The following is a 22,746-nucleotide window of genomic DNA, read 5'->3' on the forward strand; positions in this document are numbered from 1 at the left end:
AAACTGTGTGCCTTGCCTGGTAGCAGTGGGCCATTTTTCCATCAAGATACATGAGTAGCTGCATTCCCCTCCTAGAACCTATAAATAGCTCTCAAGAAAACTTGAAGTGAAAGAAGAGTTGAGACAGAAAGGGGTTACCACTCCTGTATGTAGAGGATGTGTGTATCTTATCTTGGACAGAAATGAAAGCCATTTCTAGTTAGTGATGAGTTTTAGGAGCACTGATTCCCTTGCTGTAATTGTAAAAGTCTTTGCATATTAAACTTCCCACAGAATTCCCATCCTATTTTGTTCTTCCATCTATCTCTCTGATAGCTCAATTCTAAAAAGTCTAGGGGGACAGTGTGGCCAACTCCATTAATAACTGCTTTAGTCACTTGTTGAAGTTAAACAAAAATAAAGCCAAATCTCCAGTAAAACAACTTCTATTTGGGGGGTGGGGGGAGGAGAGAACAGGATTGCAACCAGAGCTGTACATGTGGCAAGCTGTTAGTGGCTTCACTGTCTCTGTAGAACACAGACATTGGGAGTCATTAGGGCAGAATTGTAGTTGGTGAGTAATATGTCAAGGAGAGTACAAAGTTAACAGAGCTTTTCTAAGGGCCTGCCCTGAGAAAATCCCTTCTAGGGTCCTGGGGAAGACACTACATCCAGAAGGGGAGTTATCTGAGGGAAAAGAATCTATATACACTGTGCTCTTTCATCCATTAACTTTATTTCTCTAAGACAAAATTATGTCTATACAGCTTCAGTTCTATCCTGACACTCAGTTCCTCTTTGTCCCTTCTTTTTCTGTCTCTTCATAGCCCTAGTAATAATTAAGCTCCTATGCTTTCTATCTCATCTTCGTCCCCCGTTCCTTCATCTTCCATCTTTCTTTCCTTGCTCCTTACTCCTGGCTCAGAGAAAACTCTGCAAAAGATCTGCCTTACCATCTACAGAATCTCTACCCTTTTCTCTTCTCTTGAGCCATGTGACTCTGTCTACCATATACAGAAACTGCCTTGTTCTTTCTGTCCAGGCCATGCAACTCTGCTCTGGCCAGGAATCCTGCTTCAGTCTTTACTGCACCTAGTTATGCAAAAAGCTCCATTGTCCTGAGTCAAAAGCTCTGCAATGCTACTAGGCCTGAAGGCAAGGGATGGTCTGAGCTTCATTTGCACAAGAAATAAAGCTATGCATCTACAGCCTGCCTGTCTCCTAGGCCCTACAGGAGTGTTATCTAGTGGATCAGCAACAGGTCTGAGAAGCTTACACTGTTTGCCATACGGCCTAGTAGTATATGGCTGCACAAGAATTTCATAGCAGAAGACAGCTGATAAATATTAATATGCTAAATAACACCAAATATTCCTTGATAAATGGCTTCCTCTTGAAGGACTCCTTGGTCAATCAAGGTATCGCTTATTATATACAGCTGAATCTCTGTAATAAATTCTTGCGGCTCACTGCACAAAGCTGTATTAGAGTCATAACTTGCAGTTCTGTTCACAGTTGCCTAGAGAAAAAGTAGTCCTAACTATAAGACAGGCTATTTGTAACTATTCTTGCCTAACATTTCCTCCCCATGACATCTCAACTCTTTTGTTGTTTGTTTTAGAAGGTCTATATAGCCCAATTTGTCTGTGAATTGTTTTGTAGTCAAGCATGACCTTGAACTCCAGATCATTCTTCCTCCATCTCTCAGTGCCAAGATTACAGGCTTTGTCACCACACTTGGCAGCTATTTCTATGTTTTTGTTGTTTTGAAATAGGGTCTCTTATAGCCCAGACTGGCTTTGGGTGTGCTGTATATATAAAACAAAGGCTGACTGAATGAATGTTTTTATTTGTATGCTCAATCTCAGACAGAAAAATTCTGCATATTCTCCCTCATAAGTGAAATCTAGCTAATATATGTATATATGTAAGAAAATACACTTGTGGGTACAGTGAAACATATAGGAAAGAGAGCAAGAAAGACTGAATATTAGGGGACAAGGAAGGACTGAATGCAAAATAGTGAACATGAGTTATGAAAGAGAATATAAAGCTAATTGTTTTTCTAGTTGTAACTCTGTCATGGATGTTTCATTTTTGGTGGTGGGTAGGTACATAAAAATCTATTTAGTAGTGTGAGTGTAAAATCCAGTGTGAAGCTCCACAACTTTAGAATGGCTATTCCAACTATATAGAAATTCTTTGAGATGTATAGACTGTTAGTCTGGCTAATTTCTAGTACTTTTTTCTTTATCAACTCAGTCCATCAACAAGTGTCTTTTCTCTATTTCTTCTGCTGTCTGATTTGTTCCTCATTGTATTATTCACATCTATCCCTTTTTTTTTTATTTTTTGTGAGTTACTGAGTCTAGAGGTTTTGTGTAGTTATGATTGTGTTTTCCAGTTTTAAAAATGCTCAAAATTTCTTTGTAAATTTGAACTTTATAATGTGCTCATTATAGTTATTTAGCTTTGGGGGATTTGCTTGAAATTGGATCTTTACCTTTCATTTTTTTGTTCATGTTTTACTTTTTGTTGTTGTTTTGTTTTTGGTTTGTTTGTTTTGAGAAGGGTTTCTCTGTGTAGCCCTGGCTGTCCTGGAACTATGTAGACCAGGCTGTCCTTGATGTCACAGAGATCTGCCTGCCCCTGCCTCCTCAGTGATGTGGTTTAGTTGTGTGCCACCACCAACTGGCCATGTTTTACTTTTTAATCTCCACAGTTAAATATTGCTGCAATCAAGCTTGCTGTGGATTATTGATTGATAAATAAAACACTGATTGGCCAGTAGCCAGGCAGGAAATATAGGCAGGACTAGCAGAGAGGAGAATTGAGAGAACAGGAAGGTAGAGAGGAGGAGACGCCAGCCTGCCATCTAGGGAGCATCATGTAGATGCAGCAGGTAAAGCCATAGAACACGTGATGACATATAGATGAGTATAAGAGTAAGAGCTAGGCAATGGTAGGCCGGAGCTAATGGCTGAGCAGTTTAAATAATATAAGCGTCTGTATGTTTATTTTATAAGTGGGCTAAGAGCCTGCCGGGGTTTGGCAGGACCCAGAGAGAAAACTAGCTACATAAGCTTTTGGATGGCAGATCATTTTCTGTCTTTTCTAATCTGAACATTTCACACTAAGAACCTTACTGATTGATACAAACTAAAATTGAATGCTTTCGCCATTTCTTCTTGAATGTAAATTCACCTTTAGTTCAGTGCCTTTTGTGTGTGTTCTGATTGTTGCTCACTGGACATTTTTATTTTTGAAATATAATTCCATTATTGCTCTGATTTTAATTTTCATTACCTATTAAAACAGTATACTTCTGATACCTATTTGACTTGTATTATATATTTATTTTAAGGTTTGTTCAGATACATTTTATTGAGCCAACAACTTCACTAATATTTAGCAGTGTTTGGGTACTGGTCAGGTAGTATAAGCTCGCAGTCATCCACATTGATGTTTTCATTTTTGTGTATTACTTGTTAATACATTACAACTAGAGTATTTTTCTTTCAGTCAGTGAATTAGCCATAGTGCCCAACCTGGTATTCATTTGACTTTCTACAAAATTAATGAGAACATTCTCAGTTCCTTCCTTCAGGCTCTTGGTATAGGTATTAAATAACGAAGCTCTGTAGAGTTGCTTTCTTTAAACGAAAGTGGAAGCCATTGAATTTGGGGTACAATCTTACATTCTTTGTCTATTTTAACTCATTTAGGTATCCAACTATTGCTATTTCCTGACTTCAAGATGCAGAGCCAAAAGAATAGTATCTGCCTAGAGAAAGAGAATAATTCTATAGCTTCTGGCTTAGATCTGTCACCATTAAGAGCAAATATGATCTAGAGATGCTGGCACAAGGCAGAATGCACTGATGCTGGTGTATGACCAAGACATGCTAGGAGCCTTGAGTCATGTGTCCTGGTGCTATGCTTGGCTTCCAGGTCTTCATTTCCAATCTAGTTCCTGCCTCCAATTTAACTGATGAAAGGAAAGTTTGAGGACATTGTAAGCTTTATTTGAGACAGTTAGACATAGTATATGTTTTCTTGTTTAGATAACTGGTCATTTCAAAGAGAAAAATTAGTTATTTTTACTTTATGAGACATAAAGATTGTTCTTTGAAGGTGCATCTTTTTGTATATAGTTGGAAGATGGTGTTTAATAACCTGTACTAATATTTTCCCACACAGCTGCCATGCTTTTTGTTTTATGTCTGTGGCTGTTTTGCTTGTGTGTATGTCTGTTCTACACATGTATGCCTTGTGCCTGAGGAGGGCAGAAGAGGCTGTTAGATCCCTCAAACCTGAGTTACTTACAGATGTTTGTGAGCTACCATTTGGGTGCTGGGACTTAAGCATAAGTCCTCTGGAAGAACAGCCAATGTTATTAACTGCTAAGTCATTTCTCCAGTGCCCCCCTACACATGCTTTTAAAAAAAGCATCCATGTAACATCTCACAGTTGATATTTCATTTACTTGCATATCAGCATTACTCTTTGTGGGAAGATAATTTGGTAAAGTATTGCATGCACGGCAGCCTTTTTATATATTTGTAGAATAAATAACATATGTTTCGTTAAATGATTGTGATAAAATGCCAATGATTGGAAATTGTAGTTTTTACCATTGGAAACAGAAGCACTAGTGAAACACATGAAGAAAGAGCATTTAAAGATCAGTGTGAGCTGGGCGGCTTTGGCACATGCCTTTAATCCCAGCACTTGGGAGGCAGAGCCAGGCAGATCTCTGTGAGGCCAGCTTGGTCTACAGAGTGAGATCCAGGACAGGCTCCAAAACTACACGGAGCAACCCTATCTTGAAAAAACAAAAAATAAAATAAAGATCAGTGTGGGACACAGTGTTAATTCAGCAGTTGATATGTGAAAGATCATGGAAGGTGGGTTCCAGAAAGAACCTCTTGCCTCTGTCATCATTCCCTGCTCAGGTTCTGCAGTTGCTTTCACACTGCTTCTCAGTAGCCTCCATCCACTCCTGGTCTGTTCACACCACCAAGATCTTAACACTTTCATTTGTCCCCATGCCCTCTGCTTTGTCCTTTCTACTCCCCACTCTATTATTTCTCCCTCCTTGTGAGTCACTATCACTTCTTTACTGTAAAGATTTTTGCACTTTCTTTGCTCTCTTGCTCTTTCTTATTCTAAGTTCTTCATATTTTTAGATTCTATATCCTTCATAGTTCAGCAGTCAGGATTAGTCTTTATTAAATCTCTGTTCAGGATCAAATTCATTATCTCTAGTTTTCTATTGCTGTGGATGTTTTGAATAAATTAGTATACAGTTAGCACTTCTCAGAGGTTCAAATCAACAGAAAACACCTATCTCCATGGAAGCAGGAAGGTATCTGTTCATAACATGAAAGTCTTAGGTTTCTTAAAAGTCTTAGGTTTCAAATTCAGTAGTTTCTTACTTAATTTTGATGTCAGGGATCCAACTCAGAGCCTTGTGCATACTAAACATGTGCTTCATCATTGAACTATACCCCCACTCCCATTTTATTTTATTTTATTTTTTTGGTTTTTCGATCCCATTTTATTTTAATTAAAAATACTTAAAAGCTTCCTTGATGATAAATTATGTAATGTTTCTCTGAATCACAGTTACACTGGATACTAATGAGATCTGTCATAGTGTTCCACCAAACTCTCTCTTTCTCAACTCCACTGAGTCATTGCTTATCTTTTCTCTTTAGGCATGTGGCTAATGCTAATTTGGTTGCAGGTTATCCTGAATGTGCAGCATTGCTCTGGTAAAGCTCTTGGTGCTTTAGTGACATATTTGTAGCCTCTAGGACCAGGGCACAGTGCTTTGCACTGACCATTCCTCTTAACATGCTTGTCAGTGTTTGCTGGGCAGCTGTCTGCTTCTGAATTGGAAGATTACATTTCTTTTGGAAAAACTTTTAGAGTAATATTTCTTTAAAATTAAATACTTTTGCCTTTAGTGTGTTTGGTATAGATAATATACCAATGGAAAAGGGATAAAGACATTTCCCAAACTGAGCACCACAGTCTCTATCCTGTGTGCCCTGGGAATACAAGGAAACAATGTTTACATTTAATTTGCTGCATTTAAGAGGAAGCACTGTGGAATGCTGAGCCTGTCTCATGGCAAGCTAAAGCTCACCAGGTTAGAAAGCTTGGTGTAATATCAGGTGTGTCTTGAATGAGAATGGCCCCATATGAATACTTGGTCCGCAGTTGGTAGAGATGTTGGGGAAGAATTAAGAGGTGTAGCTTGTTGGAGGAGGCGTGTCACATGGGGTAAATCGATCAATCAAAACCTTTCTCTCTCTCTCTTTCTCTCTCTTCCCCCTTTCCTCCTTGCCTCCCTCCCTCCTTCTCTTCCTCCTACTTATGGATAAAGTGGTAAGCTCTCAGCTACTGTTCCAATGTCATGCCTATCTGCCTACTGCTGTCCTTCCTGCTATGATAGTCATGGACTTACCCTCTGAAACTGAAAGCCCCCAGTAAACTCATCCTTCTATCAGTTGCCTTGGTTATGGTGTCTTATCATAGCCATAGAAAAGTAACTAAGACAGCTGCCTTTCTTCAAAACACATCAACTTGTGGAAAATACACTTTCAGATAGGCAGAGATGCTTTGATCACTTGAGGAAGGGCACTCTGGCATAGCATTCACTTTTAAGAAGATGGCATTTCTCTATGAGACTTGAAAGTAACTGCCTACTGTTTACCATAATTTAGTGGTTTTAAACTAAATCCTGAAGTAAGCTTATCTGAAACTGTGAGTGACATTAGGAATTGTCTAAGTAGAAGACTCTCCTGCAGTTGGTATTGAGTTTTCAAAACCCTATTTTAGAGGATCAGCTATGGAGATCTAATTGTAAACACTGACCAACTGCAGCAGGAAAACAGAGAGGTGAGGCCTTAGCTGGTGCCCTGTGATGTCCTTTACATCACTGTGGTGATATTGTGTTCCCCAATATATCGTGCACCCTAATACATTTATCTGGGGTCAGAGAACAGAACAGCCGCTAGACAGACATAGAGGCCAGAAAATGGTGGCACTCAAACCTTTAATCCTAGCCTTCTGGAGGCAGAGATCCATGCAGATCTCTGTGAGTTCAAAGCCACACTGGAAACAGCCAGGCATGGCTGTTTAAACTCACGCCTTTAATCCCAGAAAGTGATGGCAGAACGCAGAAAGGTATATAAGGCATGAGGACCAGGAAGTAGAGCTAGTTAGGCTTTTAGGCTTTGGAGCAGCACAGTTCAGCTGAGAGGCATCCAGTCTGAGGAAACAGGATCAGCTGAGGAATTGGCAAGGTGAGGTAGCTGTGGCTTGTTCTGCTTTTCTGATCTTTCAGCATTCACCCCAATACCTGGCTCCAGTTTGTTTTTATTAATAAGCCCTTTTAAGATTTGTGCTACTAGACAGTGAAGAAAATTGGGACAGTTAGCCCTAATTTGTTCATAAGAGAGATGCAATTGTTAGGAAGGTAGGTTGTAGTATAAATTTGATTGGCATCACATTTGACAATCCTTAGAGGAAAATTTCTTCCAAAGAATGTTGGACAGAGTTTGTATATTAATTGTTTTGTTTACATATGTTGTTATTAGTGCATTGTATAATATTAAATCTGATTCTTAGGTAACTGGCCATAATTAATGTTTGGGTTTCTGTTTTTTTTCCGAGATATTTGAGTATTTTGTTGTTATAAAATTTTAAAGTTGAAATTGAGTAGTTTGTTAAATTGAAATTTCAATTTATTTTACTGTACTTGTAGGAAATATAGCTCAGTTTTCTGACAGTTTGACATATGAAATGTATTGAATGGCTCCTGTTGATCTACTATCCAGGTAGCTGTTTTGGCAGAGGGCACTTTTTCCCCTGAAGTTTTAGAGTTCACAGGGATGCTCTCTGGATCTTTCTTGTCCTTAGTTGTTTACAATGGATTATATAATTAATAATATTTTTTTCAGAGCTTACAGTTTTTGAAAAAAACAAAGTCCAGAGTTGTTGCCTATATATTATATTCATTTTGTAGACTTATATATCACCGTTCCAGCCTGGCATCATTTATATCATAAGCATTTCAAGGGAAGTATTATTTTTGTAATTGAGATGTTATAAAGGTAATTTAAACACATTAATTTTTTTCTAGCCCTAAATTATTTCTTGATGTTCCAGTAATTGTCTAGTTTATGCCCAAAGCAGGAAGAAATGATTAAAATGTGGTAAAAGATTTTAGACTTAAATAAATAGAAAACAGTTATTTTTTTTAAAGTGGAAATTGGCTTCTTAACCAGTTGACATTTTGGTTAGGAGATAGAATGGCATCTATGAAATGAATTATTAAAACATACACGATGGTGCAGAGTTGAGCTCGGGTTCCATGCTCAGTGGGCAACTCACCGAATACCCTGTCATGCAGGTTGTAAGTTGTGCTCTTATCTCTTCTGTTTTTAATTTATTTAAGAATCATAAATCATAGTTACTGTTTGTCTAATTTTGTATTGCAAATACAATGAATAAGCAGAATAGTGTTGTAAAATGTGTCTGTAAAGTTAGAATTTGTTGCTTTGATATAAACAGATTTTATTTAGTGCCGAGAATGATGGTGGTGACAGGTAAGTGAAAACTGGAAACATTTGTGTAGCAGCTACTTTCCTCATACTAATTATTTGTATGTCAATTTCATTTTTTTTCTCAGAAACTACCTAGAAAATGTCCATTTGTGGCATAGTGTAGTCCAGAAATTAAGTATTCTTAAGTCAGAATGGATTTACCTTTGCTTTGACTGTCATAGACAATCTTTATCTTTTTTTGAATGACCAACTTATCTCTAGAAATTAACATGACTTTTAACCACTATTATTGCAACTTAAAAATGGGCGAAAGTGCCATCTATTTAAAGTTTGCTTTTTCTAAGTATATGTTTGTTTCTAAATATAATGATAATTGTCCAAAGGGGTTTAGCATATGTAATGTAAACTTGGACGATGCCAATTCTCTGGATTTTCCTCATGCAGAATCACTTTACTTTGTAATATTTATTTTGCATTGTGGGTTTTAGAAATTCATAGGGTCAGATAGCTCAGTGAGTTTAGTTATAGTCTCTGCTAAAGTGCCATGATGATAACCTTCCTTTTTGATAGAATATCTTTAGTTTAAATTTTTTTGTCATCAATCAATCAATCCTATATCAATCAGCCAATTTCAGGGTCTCACTCTGCAGGCAAGGCTGCTTTGACCTCATGATCCTCTTGCCTCAGCCTGAAAGCTGAGACATGTGTCATCAATTCTTATTTATTTTATTAACTAAATGTGTGGTATATGACATAAACATACACTGTTGATAAGCATAGTCCTAAAGTTAATTTTTAAATATTTAAAAATGTATCTTAACTTTGGTTTTATAATTTGCATATTTATTTTGAAAAAAACTGAGCTTCTTTGCTATTTTTTAACCTTCATAGAAACTAAACTATACATATACAACATACTATACGAAGTAGTTAGCTTTGTAGTTTCAGCCAATAGCTTTCCCTTACTTTTATATGCAGATTGGCATTTAGGGAACAGTACTGTCTGGTGCTTAAGACAAGAGATTCAAGTCAGAATATCTGTGTTTAAACCCTGATTCTACCACTTCATGGATTTTGTGACATTGGCAAGCCCTGTACCTCAGCTGCCTAATATGAGACAAAAATGATTGTTTTATACTAAATTAATATTAAAATTAACCTAATTATTTTAAAATGAAAGCAATTTTCATCATGCTTGGTAAATGTCAAGCAAAGAGACTTCTAGTTAATAGTAGTTCTCAACCTTCCTAATGCTGCAACCCTTTAATACAGTTCCTCATGTTGTAGTGACCACTAACTATAAAATTATTTTCATTGCTACTTCATAACTGTAATTTTGCTAGTTATGAATTGTAATGCAAATATCTGTGTTTTCTGATGGTTTCAGGTGACCTCTGTAAAAGAGGTCATGACTCAAAGGTTGAGAACTGCTGGGTTAAGAGTTTGGATTCTCAGTGCCTGACCAAACTCAAATCCAGGTCTATTACTGACCATAATATTGAAACCTCAAAAACTTAAGATTATTTTGAGGTTCCAATAGCTATGCCTATCAAATGTGCTTATTGAACATTAAAGGAACAATACTAGTGAAAGTCTCTACTAAAAGTGTTGAGTAATTGCTAACATTGTTCATCATGTATCTTGGGCTTATTGTTTGACACATTAAAATATTGAAAGTTTGAATTATGGGAAAACAGTGCGCTTATGAATTTTTATTCATTGACTACAGTCAGTAAATTTATTTCTTTAAATATATAATACCAACATGCATGAGTTGTTGACTGTGTACTTTAGAGATTTTGAAGGTTTTCCTTAGGAGAAACAGGCATTTTAAAAAGCATTTTATGTGTGTGTATGTATGTGTGTGCCTACATGTGGACAGTCAGAGGTCAGCCTCTGGTGTCATTTGTTCTCTAGGAGCCGTCCATCTTGTTCTTTGAGCAGGGTCTATCAATAAACCTGGGGCTCCCTGATTTGGTTAGGTGGAACAACTAGCAAGTCCCAGGGATTCTCCTCTCTACCTCACCAACACTGGGATTACAAATTTGTACCACATGTCCAGCCTTTTATGTGTTGTTGGGGATTGAACTCAGGCCTTCATGCTTGCATAGCAGGCTTACTGACAACACTCTCTCCAGCCCTGCAGCAGGAATTTAAAATATTTTTATTTATTTATTTTATGTTTATTCGAGTTTCACCTGCATGTATATCTGTGCACTATGTGCATGATTTTATCCATGCAGTGTTCATGGATGCCATAAAAAGGTATTGTATTCTCTGGAACTGGAGTTACAGTTATGAGCCACTATGTGGGTGCTGGGAACTGAACCTGGATCTTCTGGAAGAGCAGCCTGTGCTTTTAACTGCTGAGCCATCTATCCAGCTCCCAACAGGCATTTTTAATAGGTTTACTTGCCTTTGATGGACAATCTAGAAGCCTTGAAAAGGATACATCTATGCATACATTAATTGACCATATTCTTAGAAATATGCAGAATGTCTACAAGCAGATTCATAGTATAAGATTTTAGGGGGAAATTCCAGTTGAGTGAAAAATATTATCACTAGTGAGATCTAAGTATAATTTTTTATTGATTATGTACAATATTCATGTTTGTAGTCTGATTTTAGTGTATCTTCTATTGTAGTTTTGTGCTTAGGTGAGATTTAGCAAATGTTAATACACTCAGAGCTAGAATTGTTCATTTGAAATAATAAATATTTTGACCTTGATATAATGGCAAAAATAGGAATCAGGAGATTTATAGTATTTGCTATTAGAAAATGTTACTTGGTTTTTCTACAACATTAATATTTAAAATTATGACTAAGTATTTTCTGTGTAGGAAAATGGATATTTAATAAAGTAATGTATAAAATTAGGGCTATATGAGTAGCATTATTTGTAGCAGGCCTATTTTTCCTTTTCTTATTGGAGAAAAGTATTATTTTTTAATTTGTCCAAATATATAGCATGTATTTATCAATAAATTTGTAATGAATAGATTAACTATTAAGAAAGCCTCACATCTGAGTTTGTTGGCTTTGTTTTAGTTTGTGATTGAAGGTTTTAATATAGTATAAGAGGAACAAATGGGGGAAGCCCTGGGTCTTTTATAACTAACCTTACCTTCACAAGAATAGCATGCTCATATTCTCCTCTGAAGTATTCTGCTGAGATTTCTAATATATCATGTCAAAACTATTCCCGGTATTTTCCCTAAAATTTCTTCTTCTACATGCCTCCTTACCCCATGCTGTTAAACCAAATGCCTTTCCTCTCATATTTTTCATTTTGGTTAATGGCACTACTGTCTTACCTGACCATTCAGTATGGAATTAGAATTATCCTCAGCTCTTCCTCATCTTCTATGTTCTGTTGATTGGGTCATTACTTATTTTCTTCAAATAAAAATTAGAATTCATCCCTTTTCTCTGCCACCACTGCTACTGCTTCATTAAGAGCTCATCATTGTGGTGGTATTGTGTATTCTAATAAATTTATCTGGGGTCAGAGAACAGACAGCCACTAGATACAAAGGCTAGAAAATGGTGGCACTCACACCTTTAATCCTAGCATTCCAGAGATAGAAATCCCTCTGGATCTCTGTGAGTTCAAGGCCACATTGGAAATAGCCAAGCATGGTGACACACGCCTTTAATCCCAGAAAACCAGCCTTTAATCCCAGGGAGTGGTGGTAGAAAGCAGAAAGATATATAAGGCGTGAGAACCAGAAACTAGAAGCATTTGGCTGGTTAAGCATTCAGGCTTTTGAGCAGTAATTCAGCTGAGACCCATTCCGGATGAGGACTCAGAGGCCTCCAGTCTGAGGAAACAGGACCAGGTGAGGAATTGGCAAGGTGAGATAGCTGTGGCTTGTTCTGTCTCTCTGATCTACCAGCATGGACCCCAATAACTTGCCTCGGGTTTGATTTATTAATAAGAACTTTTAAGATTCCTGCTACACATCATAATCATGCAATTATTCAGTCCCTACTTTATCCCATTTTTTTCATTACCAGTGTAATTTTTCAAGACATGCCTGTTATAACCCTGTTGCTCTCCAAATTCAAAATCTTTAGAGTGATACCCAAGACTCTTTGACAATCTAAAGCTTGTTTTCTTCTTTACTTTTGATTCTCATAATATATTTCTTATTGTTCCAAAGCACATATTCTCTTTGTTTCTTTTTTTCTTTCTTTTTTTTTTTTTTTCTCAAGACAGGGTTTCTCTGTGTAGCTTTGCGCCTTTCCTGGAACTCACTCTGTAGCCCAGGCTGGCCTCGAACTCACAAAGATCCACCTGCCTCTGCCTCCCGAGTGCTGGGATTAAAGGCGTGCGCCACCACCGCTGCCCGGGGCCCAAAGCACATATTCTCTTACTTGTTCATCCATCCATTCACTCATTCATCCATTCTGCCTTCCCTCCCCCCTTAGGTACACGAGGACAGAGAGGTCAATACAACAGCCAAGACTGTTATTCTTCAGTGGCTATCTGCCATTTTCCATTTATAGAGGTTTTTATTAGTCTTTTCACCTATACTCAAATGCATCTTTTTGTTCTCTGACTCTCACAGGTCTACCCAGCAGTTTATATTCCTGTTTTTATTATAGCGCTCATTGCTTTTCATTATGCTTAGTTGTTTAGACTTGAATTTCCATGAGGTTTAATTTCACAGAACGGAAGGAGGAAGATAAAAGAGCAGTATAGGAGTAAGTTGGGGACAGGGGATAACAAAGGACTGAATGAAGAGTTGAGGAGACAGGAGAGACAATGTGAGCACTGGTAGAAAGCACAGCTTCTAGCAGCTTTAAATTCTAGCTGCACACATGGTTCATGTCCCTACAGATCAGTTTATGATGGGAATGGTCATTGGATCTTTGTGAAAACTGAGTTAGTCACAAGATATGTACTGTATGTACTTGCTGCTGCCAGCCCCTCCATTTTCATTGCCCCTCCTTTACAATGGCATGTCTGCAACACTCTGACCCAGCTTTGAGTAGACTGTAATGTCATACTCTGTTCTACTTATGGTATACCTGACTTTCATGAATAATGAAAAGCTAACAGATAAAAGCACTAATCATTCATCTGTTTGTGACCTCATTTTAAACAAATGAGCTCTGCTTAAAGAATCTTGGGGTAGATCGCATGGTAGATCCTACTTTGAGCAGTGGAGGGGAAGTAGGTCATTCTTCACAGGTAATGTTTGAGATGTTTAAGATCCATCTACTCATACTTGTAAGATACTAGGCATGCAAAAACATGGTTCTTGTTTAACTCCAGATGACTGGTACTGTGCTGGGCAATGGAGATGTGAAAGGACAGTGAGATTGCTGGAGGTGGGAGTCCAACTCTTTTTGGGTGGTGATGTATATTCTCTTAATACTAAATTCTGTTTAGTCTGACAGCTCATCGTAACAAACTCTCTTGCTCCTTAACTTGTCTAAGTCCTCTTAGTTCATAAGATATGGTCACAGAGCCATACCTTTCAGAAAAGCACATTTGACCCTTCAGTGTTGGATCTTGGTGTTCCTAAGTGGAGACCCTGTTCTTTTCCAGATTGTCTGTCTGTATGGTGTGGGTTCTAACTGCCTCCATCATATGTGTGAAAAAACAGGAGCTATGTGTAGAACAGTGCTTGGTGTATGGCATATAGTTCAGGAATTCCATTGTATAGTAGAATGATATGAGAGACAAGATGGGCATTCCAGGTAAGAGGGAGAAGACAAGCCAAACCCCAAACTGTATGTTCAGCATGAGACAGCAGACTAGACCCATTTGACTGAGGTGTGTATTGGAAGGAGAGGCTGGAATATAAATGCCAGATAGGGAATCCAGTGTTTAATAAGAATGGTTCAGCAAAGCTATGAGAAACAATAATCATCCATGCTCTCATGAATTTAATAATTTTTATACATGAGAAATATTTTTTAATTCAGTACTAAAACTTTTATAACATTCTTCATGGTCTTAAAATTTGTTAACTACCTATGTTTTAGACTTTTTTCTTTTAAAATTCTTGAAATATATTTATTTAGAAATATTTAAAATTTTTTTGAATGAATGCTGTTGAATATATTGAAAAATTATTTTAAATTTTGTGGGTTTTCTTACAAACTATCTTAAATTATGACAGTTTAAAAGTAATTGGAATTAGATAACAATCTATCTAGTGTATATTGGGAATTTCCTTCTTGTTTACAGCTTAGAGAAAACAGATGCTGACAGCTGTGACTTTCTTTTCTCTAGTCTCTCCAGAGGCAGTTGGATTTTTGTCAGCTGTTGGGGTGTTTATTGTCTTGATGCTGCTCCTTTTTCTCTATATTAATAAGAAGTTCTGTTTTGAAAATGTTGGAGGGTTTCCAGATCTTGGTTCAGGATACAACACACAGAAGAATTCACAAGTTAAAATGTGTAAGTATTACATTGCCGCTTCTTTATCTGTACTATTTCTTGTTTTAATAGGTTCTGTGAGAAGGTTGACTTTGGTACATGATAAACATAACATTTGAACCTCTACTTTGTAAGAATGAAGTATCTGTTAAGTAATTATGTTTAGGTCTTCTGTCGCCTACAGATTGTTAAGCTACTACGTAAAGGTGGTTGTCTATTTTTGCAAAATAATGTTTTTCATTTTCATTGATAAGGCATGGTCTTGAGCTTATGCTTTGAGTAGATGATACTTTAAAAACAAAAAATAAAAAAACATGCCTGGTCCATTGTGAACCTGGCTCTCAGGAGAGCTTTCACAGTGTCTTCATCAGGCTTTTGATGCCACTAACCCTTCCTTTGTTTTACCTGTCTGTTCATTCTCAGCTGAGGAATGATGTTGCTGGGAGGAGGTATTTTTCCATACCATGCTCTATCCTAGAACCACATAGGGATTGTGCTCTAGTGTTACTAGATCCTAGGAAACTTGAGGATTCTAACACTGTATTTTCCCATTTTAGAGAAGCTTTTAAAAATATTGTTGTAAGAGCTCTTTATTTGTTGTTTCCAATATTGGCTGATATAAGTGGAGGAAGTTGAGAATGATAAAACCAAGGTGTTAATAGAGGAGCCAGGCTTCTCTATGCACAGATCCCAGAGAATGCTTTGCTTTTCTGATAACCTAGATTATTATTTTGGTTTCTGTGTTAGAAACTGTGGTGCCTTACATGGTTCTGACTTGTTTTTGTGTTTCTCATATTCCACTCCAGCCCTGTATGTCACTCATTTGTGTGAATGAACTGCTTAAAAATCTGTGTATGTGTGTGTGTGTGTGCGCGCGCGCGCGCGTGTGTCTGTCTGTCTGTCTCTGTCTGATTGTCTCTCATCTGCCTGCCTGTCTCTCCCTCATACTCTCCTTCTTTCCCTTCTCCCTCTTTTCCTTTCTCCCTCCCTCTCCACCAAACCCCCATCAGTTTTCTGTAATTCTCTGGTTCAGCTCTCTTGGATTTTCTTTTATGTCTTCAAATTCCAAATTTGTTGGTGTGAGTTACATCTATTAATACGTACTGTATTAGATAGTAAACTGAGAAAATTAAATTATCTCTTACGAACTTACTTTTCTTTTTATTTTGAGTGGAAAGGTTTTTGCTGAGGATTGAACCCAGGCCTTTACATATGTTATACATGTACTCTGTTGGTGAGCTACATTTTCAGCCTCTATGAATTAAGAAAAAAAAAAAGTACTAGCAATAAGGTTATTATTTGTGAATACATGTAACATTTAAAGTTTTTTTAAAAGAATTTTTCAAGTCAAAAGAAGAATTTGTAGAGAAGAGTGGCATTGCCATATACATTTCATATAGGTCTGTTAGGAATGGCACAGTAGGAAGCAACTTGATTCTGGTGTCTGCTTCCCTATTAGGTCTATCTCTCACAGGGAGAGTGAAAATGTTAAACAACCCCTCACTGTCACTGTACAAGTCGTGTGACCTTGAGATCTCAGAGATATCCTATTATTTTTCTTTGACTTGTTAAAGTAAAGATGGCATTCATCTTATAAAGCTACCATACATCAAATAAGATTAAATATGTCCATTACAGTGTCTTGGAAATGCCATTCAGCAGATGTTCTCACCTGTTCTCCTGTTTTTACCACCTTGCAAAACTGTTTAGTTATTGTCCTCTAAATACAGTTCTTAATTTGAAATGTCGATAGTCTGTTAACAGGGTTATTCCCTTATACTGACTCTTAGTAAGTAAACTAAAGTACATAATAAAAATCCTTTTTATACTTCTTCTTTCAGGTATAGACTAAATACCCAATAGTATTTGAGGGAAAAATAATGTCTTGCTGCTGTTTTGATAGCTATGGAGTGGGAAAAGATGTCATTACACTTAAGCCAAGTGATTTGATTTTTATTTTTTCCGGAGAAGTCTTTACTTCAACGTTATTTCTTCCAATGCATATTGCATTTACAGAAAGATTAAAAGACACAGTGTGAAATACTATCATGCTAATGATAGCAACATTTACATAAATGTTAAATTCATATTCCAAAGTAGTTGATATTTTAAGAAGAGAAAATTCCATTATTGCACCTTTTAGGAACAAGGAACTGGAAAATGGCATTTTTCAAAAGTTTTCATCAGAATCTACCTTCAGTGTCCTCCCTGGTAGACACAATCAGTAGTGCTGTAGAAGATTTGAGCACTGCAGTTGGGGAAGTCAGCTATGCATTAACTGACTCAGTTGCTGGGCAGGTAGCAAGTATGATGCATGGCTTGTGCCCAGAGGAGGAAAGCTGCACAGCAGAAGAGGCTGCAGGGTCTTCTAGAGCCAAAAGTGCAGTTTTGTGGGATACTTCCAAAAACAGTGCTTGTCAGAAAACACAGTCTGATGTAGAGCACAAAGCAAAGCAAATAATCTGTTGTGACACTTCAGCTCCACCAAAGCAAGACCAAGAAACGCATGAACAGGGATATTATATGCGTGATGGGCAGTGGACACCCTCAGAATACACAGAAACTGGAGAGGCTGGTAGCTCTGCTTTGCAAGGCTTCGTGAATGATGGGATGTCAGCTGTCAAGCAGAAAGTGGGGGATGCACCCACGGGTCATGAACTGGAACATCCTGACAAAGGTGAGATAGCTGGAGTAGGAAGCTCCAGGAATGATCAGAGTGCTGTAAAGGAGGTAAGTTATCTAGAAGTGAAAGGACGTCTGAACACCAGTGGACAAAATGTTGTGTCTGAGCAGAAGTACATGGCTACAGGTGACTCTAAAGGCAGACTGCAGTATGTGCCTGTGGGAAGAGAGCAAGAGAAATCGGGGAACGTCACTAAAAGTAAACATCTTCCTAATGTCAAGCATTCTGATCACTTACAAAAAGCGAAAAAGCATAGTAAACGTGATGGAGTCAAAGGGAATGAATGTTCAGGAAACGAATGTTCTCCAGAAGATAACACAAGAAACCATAGACACAGGGAGCAGAAATCCGTTGTGAGGGAATACACACATTCAGCTCCATCAACAAATTGTAAAATTAAGTTTCCTGGGAAAATCAAAGGAAAAATAAATCCAACAAAATCCTACAAAGTGAAAGGAGACATAAAAACAAAGAAAAATGAAGCTAATTCTGCTAAGAGAGGAACAGCCAAGAGTAAAGTTGGCAAATATTCTAAGATATTACCAGAAAAAGGTGAGGTCTCATAATGTTGGTTTGAGTAATTAAATATTCTCTTGATTTTTTCTTTTAAACTAGAAAAACATTCAAATTTCTCAACTTTCCTTTTCACGTCTATATATCTAATTTAATTTTTTCCTTGATCTTGCTTGGAGATATTTTTAGAGACATTTAGATTTTTTTTCAGTCATTTTTAGATAATTCTTGTTATTTTATACCACCAGATATTGCTTGTGATCCCTACACTATCTGAGCAATTTCCAGCAGTCCTGATGTTTCTTTCTTGTGTTCTTATGAGTAGATTTTCACTGTGCAGCTCCAGTTGGCCTGAACCTTACTATATAACCCAGGCTGGCCTTGAGCCTGAGGTCCTCCTGCCTGAGCCTCCACTTACTGAGATTACAGGTGTGAACCACCACACCCATTTCCTAATTTTAATTACAGTTTATTTTAATACTAGAAAATTTATGCAGACTTTAATTAGAACTTATTTGGTGTGATACTCATATTTTTAAAATTTTGTTTTACTTTTATAACCAAGTCTTGAGTTGGTTATATATCCCAATAAGGATCTATGTAAAATATTTTATATGTTTCTTGAAACTAGTAGTTCCTATATTGTTAAATAACATGCTTCTGAATGTTTTTTATTCATTTAGCTTTACCTTATAACTTTCATGAGACTGCTCTAGTTCATAATGACTGTACATGAGCAATATATTATTATTCATGAGTTCTTTATATAGAATTAAGATTCTGAGTAAGTATTTACAGTGTTCAGCTACAATATTTGTGACAGTTTTCAAAACATCTTTGCTGTGCATACTTCTGATAATTGCTTCTAGCATTCCTTCATCACTTTTTTTATTGCTGATCTGATCAGAAGCCCTCCCCCACAAATACTGGCTTTTGTTTATAAAATGTACACCTGTAGTTTTTCTATAAATTTAGATTCTCATAAGATAGCAAAACCTGAGTAGCCAGGAAAATAGTGGAAGACTTTTCAGTTCTGCTATATGACTCATCTGTAAGGGATCTGCTCTATATTGAACAGTAGGTTTTTAATGGCATAGGAGAAGCTGATCCTAGACTCATAGGCTATTTAAAAAGAAATACAGTTTGTGATGATGTGTTCATTGTAGAGTCCATTCTCATAGCATCTGTGATTCATTGGGCTTTGGTGGCCTTGTTTATTTCTGTTGTTTATTTATTACTTAGGAAGAAATAAAATAACAGGTGATTTAGAAAGTGACAATAGGATGGCTCCCAGGAATAAATACAGTTACAGTAGCACTATACACTTTTCTGTTTGTTTTGCTTTGTTTTTAATGAAGAGCACTCTGGCATCTTAAGAAACCAAAGGCTCTCAAATATCCCAAAGAAGAGTCAAATATTGACCTTAACAAGTCCCTTGAACAGATTGCAGGTGTTTTTGGCTCATAGGTTAACTTGTCGTATTCCTAGAACCAATGTAGTAGGCTCTCACATGGAAGATTCAGGCTAAGAAAGGAGAATTTCTCTGATTTTCATGGAAGGCATTCTGGAATAGAGGAAGTTTGACTGCAAAGGGTCTGCATGAGGGTACATCCACGAGGGGCTCACAGCATTCCTTTGCCTTTAGACCTCACTCTGGTATTTCACAAGACATCATGCTCTGAACTGATGTCAGAAGGGCTTGGTGTAATTATCATAGCACTGTCTAGTCAGATTTTTGATGATGGTGAAGTTGGAATGTCCAGCTATATATCGCTCTACACACTGTAAGTGTGGCTGGCGGATTAGAGAGGTTTGGTGATACCTATTCAGACAGTAATGAACTTTTAACTACTCTACTGTTTGTTAGAGAATATAAATGTTATACCTCTTAAAATTTAGGTATGATTAAGTAAAATTGTCCTAGTATTCAGCTTTTCACTGGTATTATTATAAGTTTGGTGTATATCCTTCTCTCTCTCTCTCTCTCTCTCTCTCTCTCTCTCTCTCTCTCTTTCTCACACACACACACACACATATATAATTTATATATTTATATATAATATAGACTGCATGTTGAAGTATGTATAGTATCTATTAAATAAAAATATAACTTCACCTTCTATCCTTTCCTTGTGAACTATAAGCTTACCCACTTATGTTAAAAGGGTTGCATAATCCTAGTACGTATGTTGAATGGATGTGTCATCACTTGCCTAACCAAGGCCCATTGATAGGCATGTTGGCTATATATTTTGTTTACTTTTGCTATAACATAACTTCACAAATATATATCTATGTTCACCTAATTAGAAATGGACTTGGCAAGTTTCTAGAAATGGAATTTTCTTTCTTTCTTTTTTTTTTTTTTTCTCGAGACAGGGTTTCTCCGTGTAGCTTTGCGCATTTCCTGGAACTCACTCTGTAGCCCAGGCTGGCCTCAAACTCACAGATATCCGCCTGTCTCTGCCTCCCAAGTGCTGGGATTAAAGGCGTGTGCCACCACTGCCCGGCAGAAATGGAATTTTCAAAGCCCACAGAGTTTGATGTTGGATTTGTTTTATGCTCTGTATAAAACTTGTACCAGTTGCAATTCCAGTGTGTCTGTGTCTTCCCATTTCTCTGCTTCCTGTTAGTATGGAGCATTGCTAGTTCTGAAAATATAGGCCGAATGAAAACCAGAAATTTGTCTTATGACATTAATTGTCTTACTCATTGACAGCACTTATAATTTCATTTATATATAACATATCCTTTACAAAATTATACAACATGGCAACTATACTTTGCTTTGTACCTAAAAAGGTTACAAACCCCTATGACTAAGATTATTTATATAATTAGAATATACAATGTGATATTTCTTATAAGCACATAAAAATCTAACTGTTGATATTCTTACATGAAAAATGTTTTTCAAAGCTGAAATTTTGTGTCATTACATTCATACATATAATATGCTTTAAATTCAGTGTAAGGGATGATCAATCATTTCAATAATTTTAAGGATTGTTCTAATTTGTTTCACCCTGTGTGTATACCTACACAAACACACACATTTGCATTTGTGTGTATATATGCATATATGTTTTAAATAAATTTGCCATATGTAAGTATATTAAAATTATAATTTCCTCTCACTGTTATCCAAATAGATAATTCCTACATGGACAGAGATGAGCCTGGTTCATCCTCTGAAAGTGAAGATGAAGCACTGGGTAAATATCATGAGGCCTTATCCAGAACACACACTTCCAGGTGGCCATTGGTGGATTCTAGACAAAAGAACTATGCCTGGGAAACAAGGCAAAAATACAGCCCTTTGTCTGCAGAGTATGATGGGTACAGCAGTGAAGCATCCATAGAGGACGGTAAGAAAGTTAGTTTTTTTGTTTTTTTGAAACACTATTATGTTAGATGATATGTGCATGAAATTCTAGGCATCTGTGGTTGCACACTGAGAGATACAGTGTAAGGTTCTGTATCTGAGCATAATCCAACGCACAAAAGCAAAATGCCAAACAGTCACCTTTTTTCTGGATTGGTAACTGGAGTTCTTACAGTGCACAGTGCTGACACAAATGAGATTCGGGTAAGAACGTGCTGTTCCTCAGGTGCAGGCGGTTCTCATACACCTGTTACAGAAACAAGTTGGGTCTGGGTATGACTGTTGCTGTGACTCTGAGCTGGTCTCCAACAAAAACTTGGTGCCTTAGATGACACACTGTAGCTAGAGTTTTCCTGCTTGACCCACAGTCAGGACAAATCTCTGTCACCAGCCAGTCCCACAGCCGCTCAGACCCAACCAAGTAAACACAGAGACTTATTGCTTACAAACTGTATGGCTGTGGCAGGCTTCTTGCTAACTGTTCTTATATCTTAAATTAATCCATTTTTATAAATCTATACCTTGCCATGTGGTTTGTGGCTTACCGGCATCTTTACATGCTGCTTGTCATGGCAGTGGCTGGCAGTGTCTCCCTCCTCAGCCTTCCACTTCCCAGAATTCTCTCAATTCTCCTCTCTGTTAGTCCCGCCTATACTTCCTGCCTAGCCACTGGCCAATCAGTGTTTTATTTATTGACCAATCAGAGCAATTTGACATACAGACCATCCCACAGCAACACATGAAAAATGATGTGGTGGTCTCTCTGTGCTATGTACTTTCTGAGAATGGGTACAGTATTATACTGTGTTTTAAAAGCAATTTGAGGGATTTTTCAAGGGTTTCAGTAATTTCAATATTTTATTATTAATTGGTTTTGCTTTATTTGTTGATGTTGACTTCAGAACAAAATCTGGGAGGAAGGTATAAGTCCATTCATATCTTTCCATAACAGAAAGACAAAAGGTTTTACCATTAGTTAAAACATATTTATTTTTACATTTAAACACATTGTTTATTTGCTTGATAGAATGGCTTCTCATAGTAACTACTGTCTTTATAGCCAGAAGAGAACAATCTTATAGGCATCAGTTTTATTATCAATAAACATCCAACTATCTTGATTTTGTAGTTGGGATTTGTCTTTTAGGGCCTTTTCGTATTGATGGTTTAAGTATTATCCCAATTTGTAAGTAGTCAAAGGAGCAAAATG

General features: G+C 37.1%; 1 protein-coding gene across 10 annotated transcripts in view; it reads left to right on the forward strand.

The window, feature by feature from the left end:
* Syt14 (synaptotagmin 14) overlaps window positions 1-22,746 on the forward strand; it is a 167,236-nt gene that overhangs the window by 50,918 nt on the left and 93,572 nt on the right. For 3 of the 10 annotated variants that reach the window (XM_028882822.2, XM_028882825.2, XM_028882824.2), the window contains exons 1-3: window positions 14,875-14,976; window positions 16,797-18,190; window positions 21,304-21,519. In XM_028882822.2, the coding sequence (XP_028738655.1) occupies window positions 17,116-18,190; window positions 21,304-21,519 (1,291 nt within the window). In that variant the 5' untranslated portion in view covers window positions 14,875-14,976; window positions 16,797-17,115. Of the gene's footprint in view, window positions 1-14,811; window positions 14,977-16,796; window positions 18,191-21,303; window positions 21,520-22,746 lie in introns of those variants that run through there. The other 7 variants (XM_028882832.2, XM_028882833.2, XM_028882834.2 and 4 more) reach the window with 5 other exon arrangements.

Source organism: Peromyscus leucopus, chromosome 15 (assembly GCF_004664715.2).
Source record: "Peromyscus leucopus breed LL Stock chromosome 15, UCI_PerLeu_2.1, whole genome shotgun sequence".
Taxonomy (NCBI): Eukaryota; Metazoa; Chordata; class Mammalia; order Rodentia; family Cricetidae; genus Peromyscus; species Peromyscus leucopus.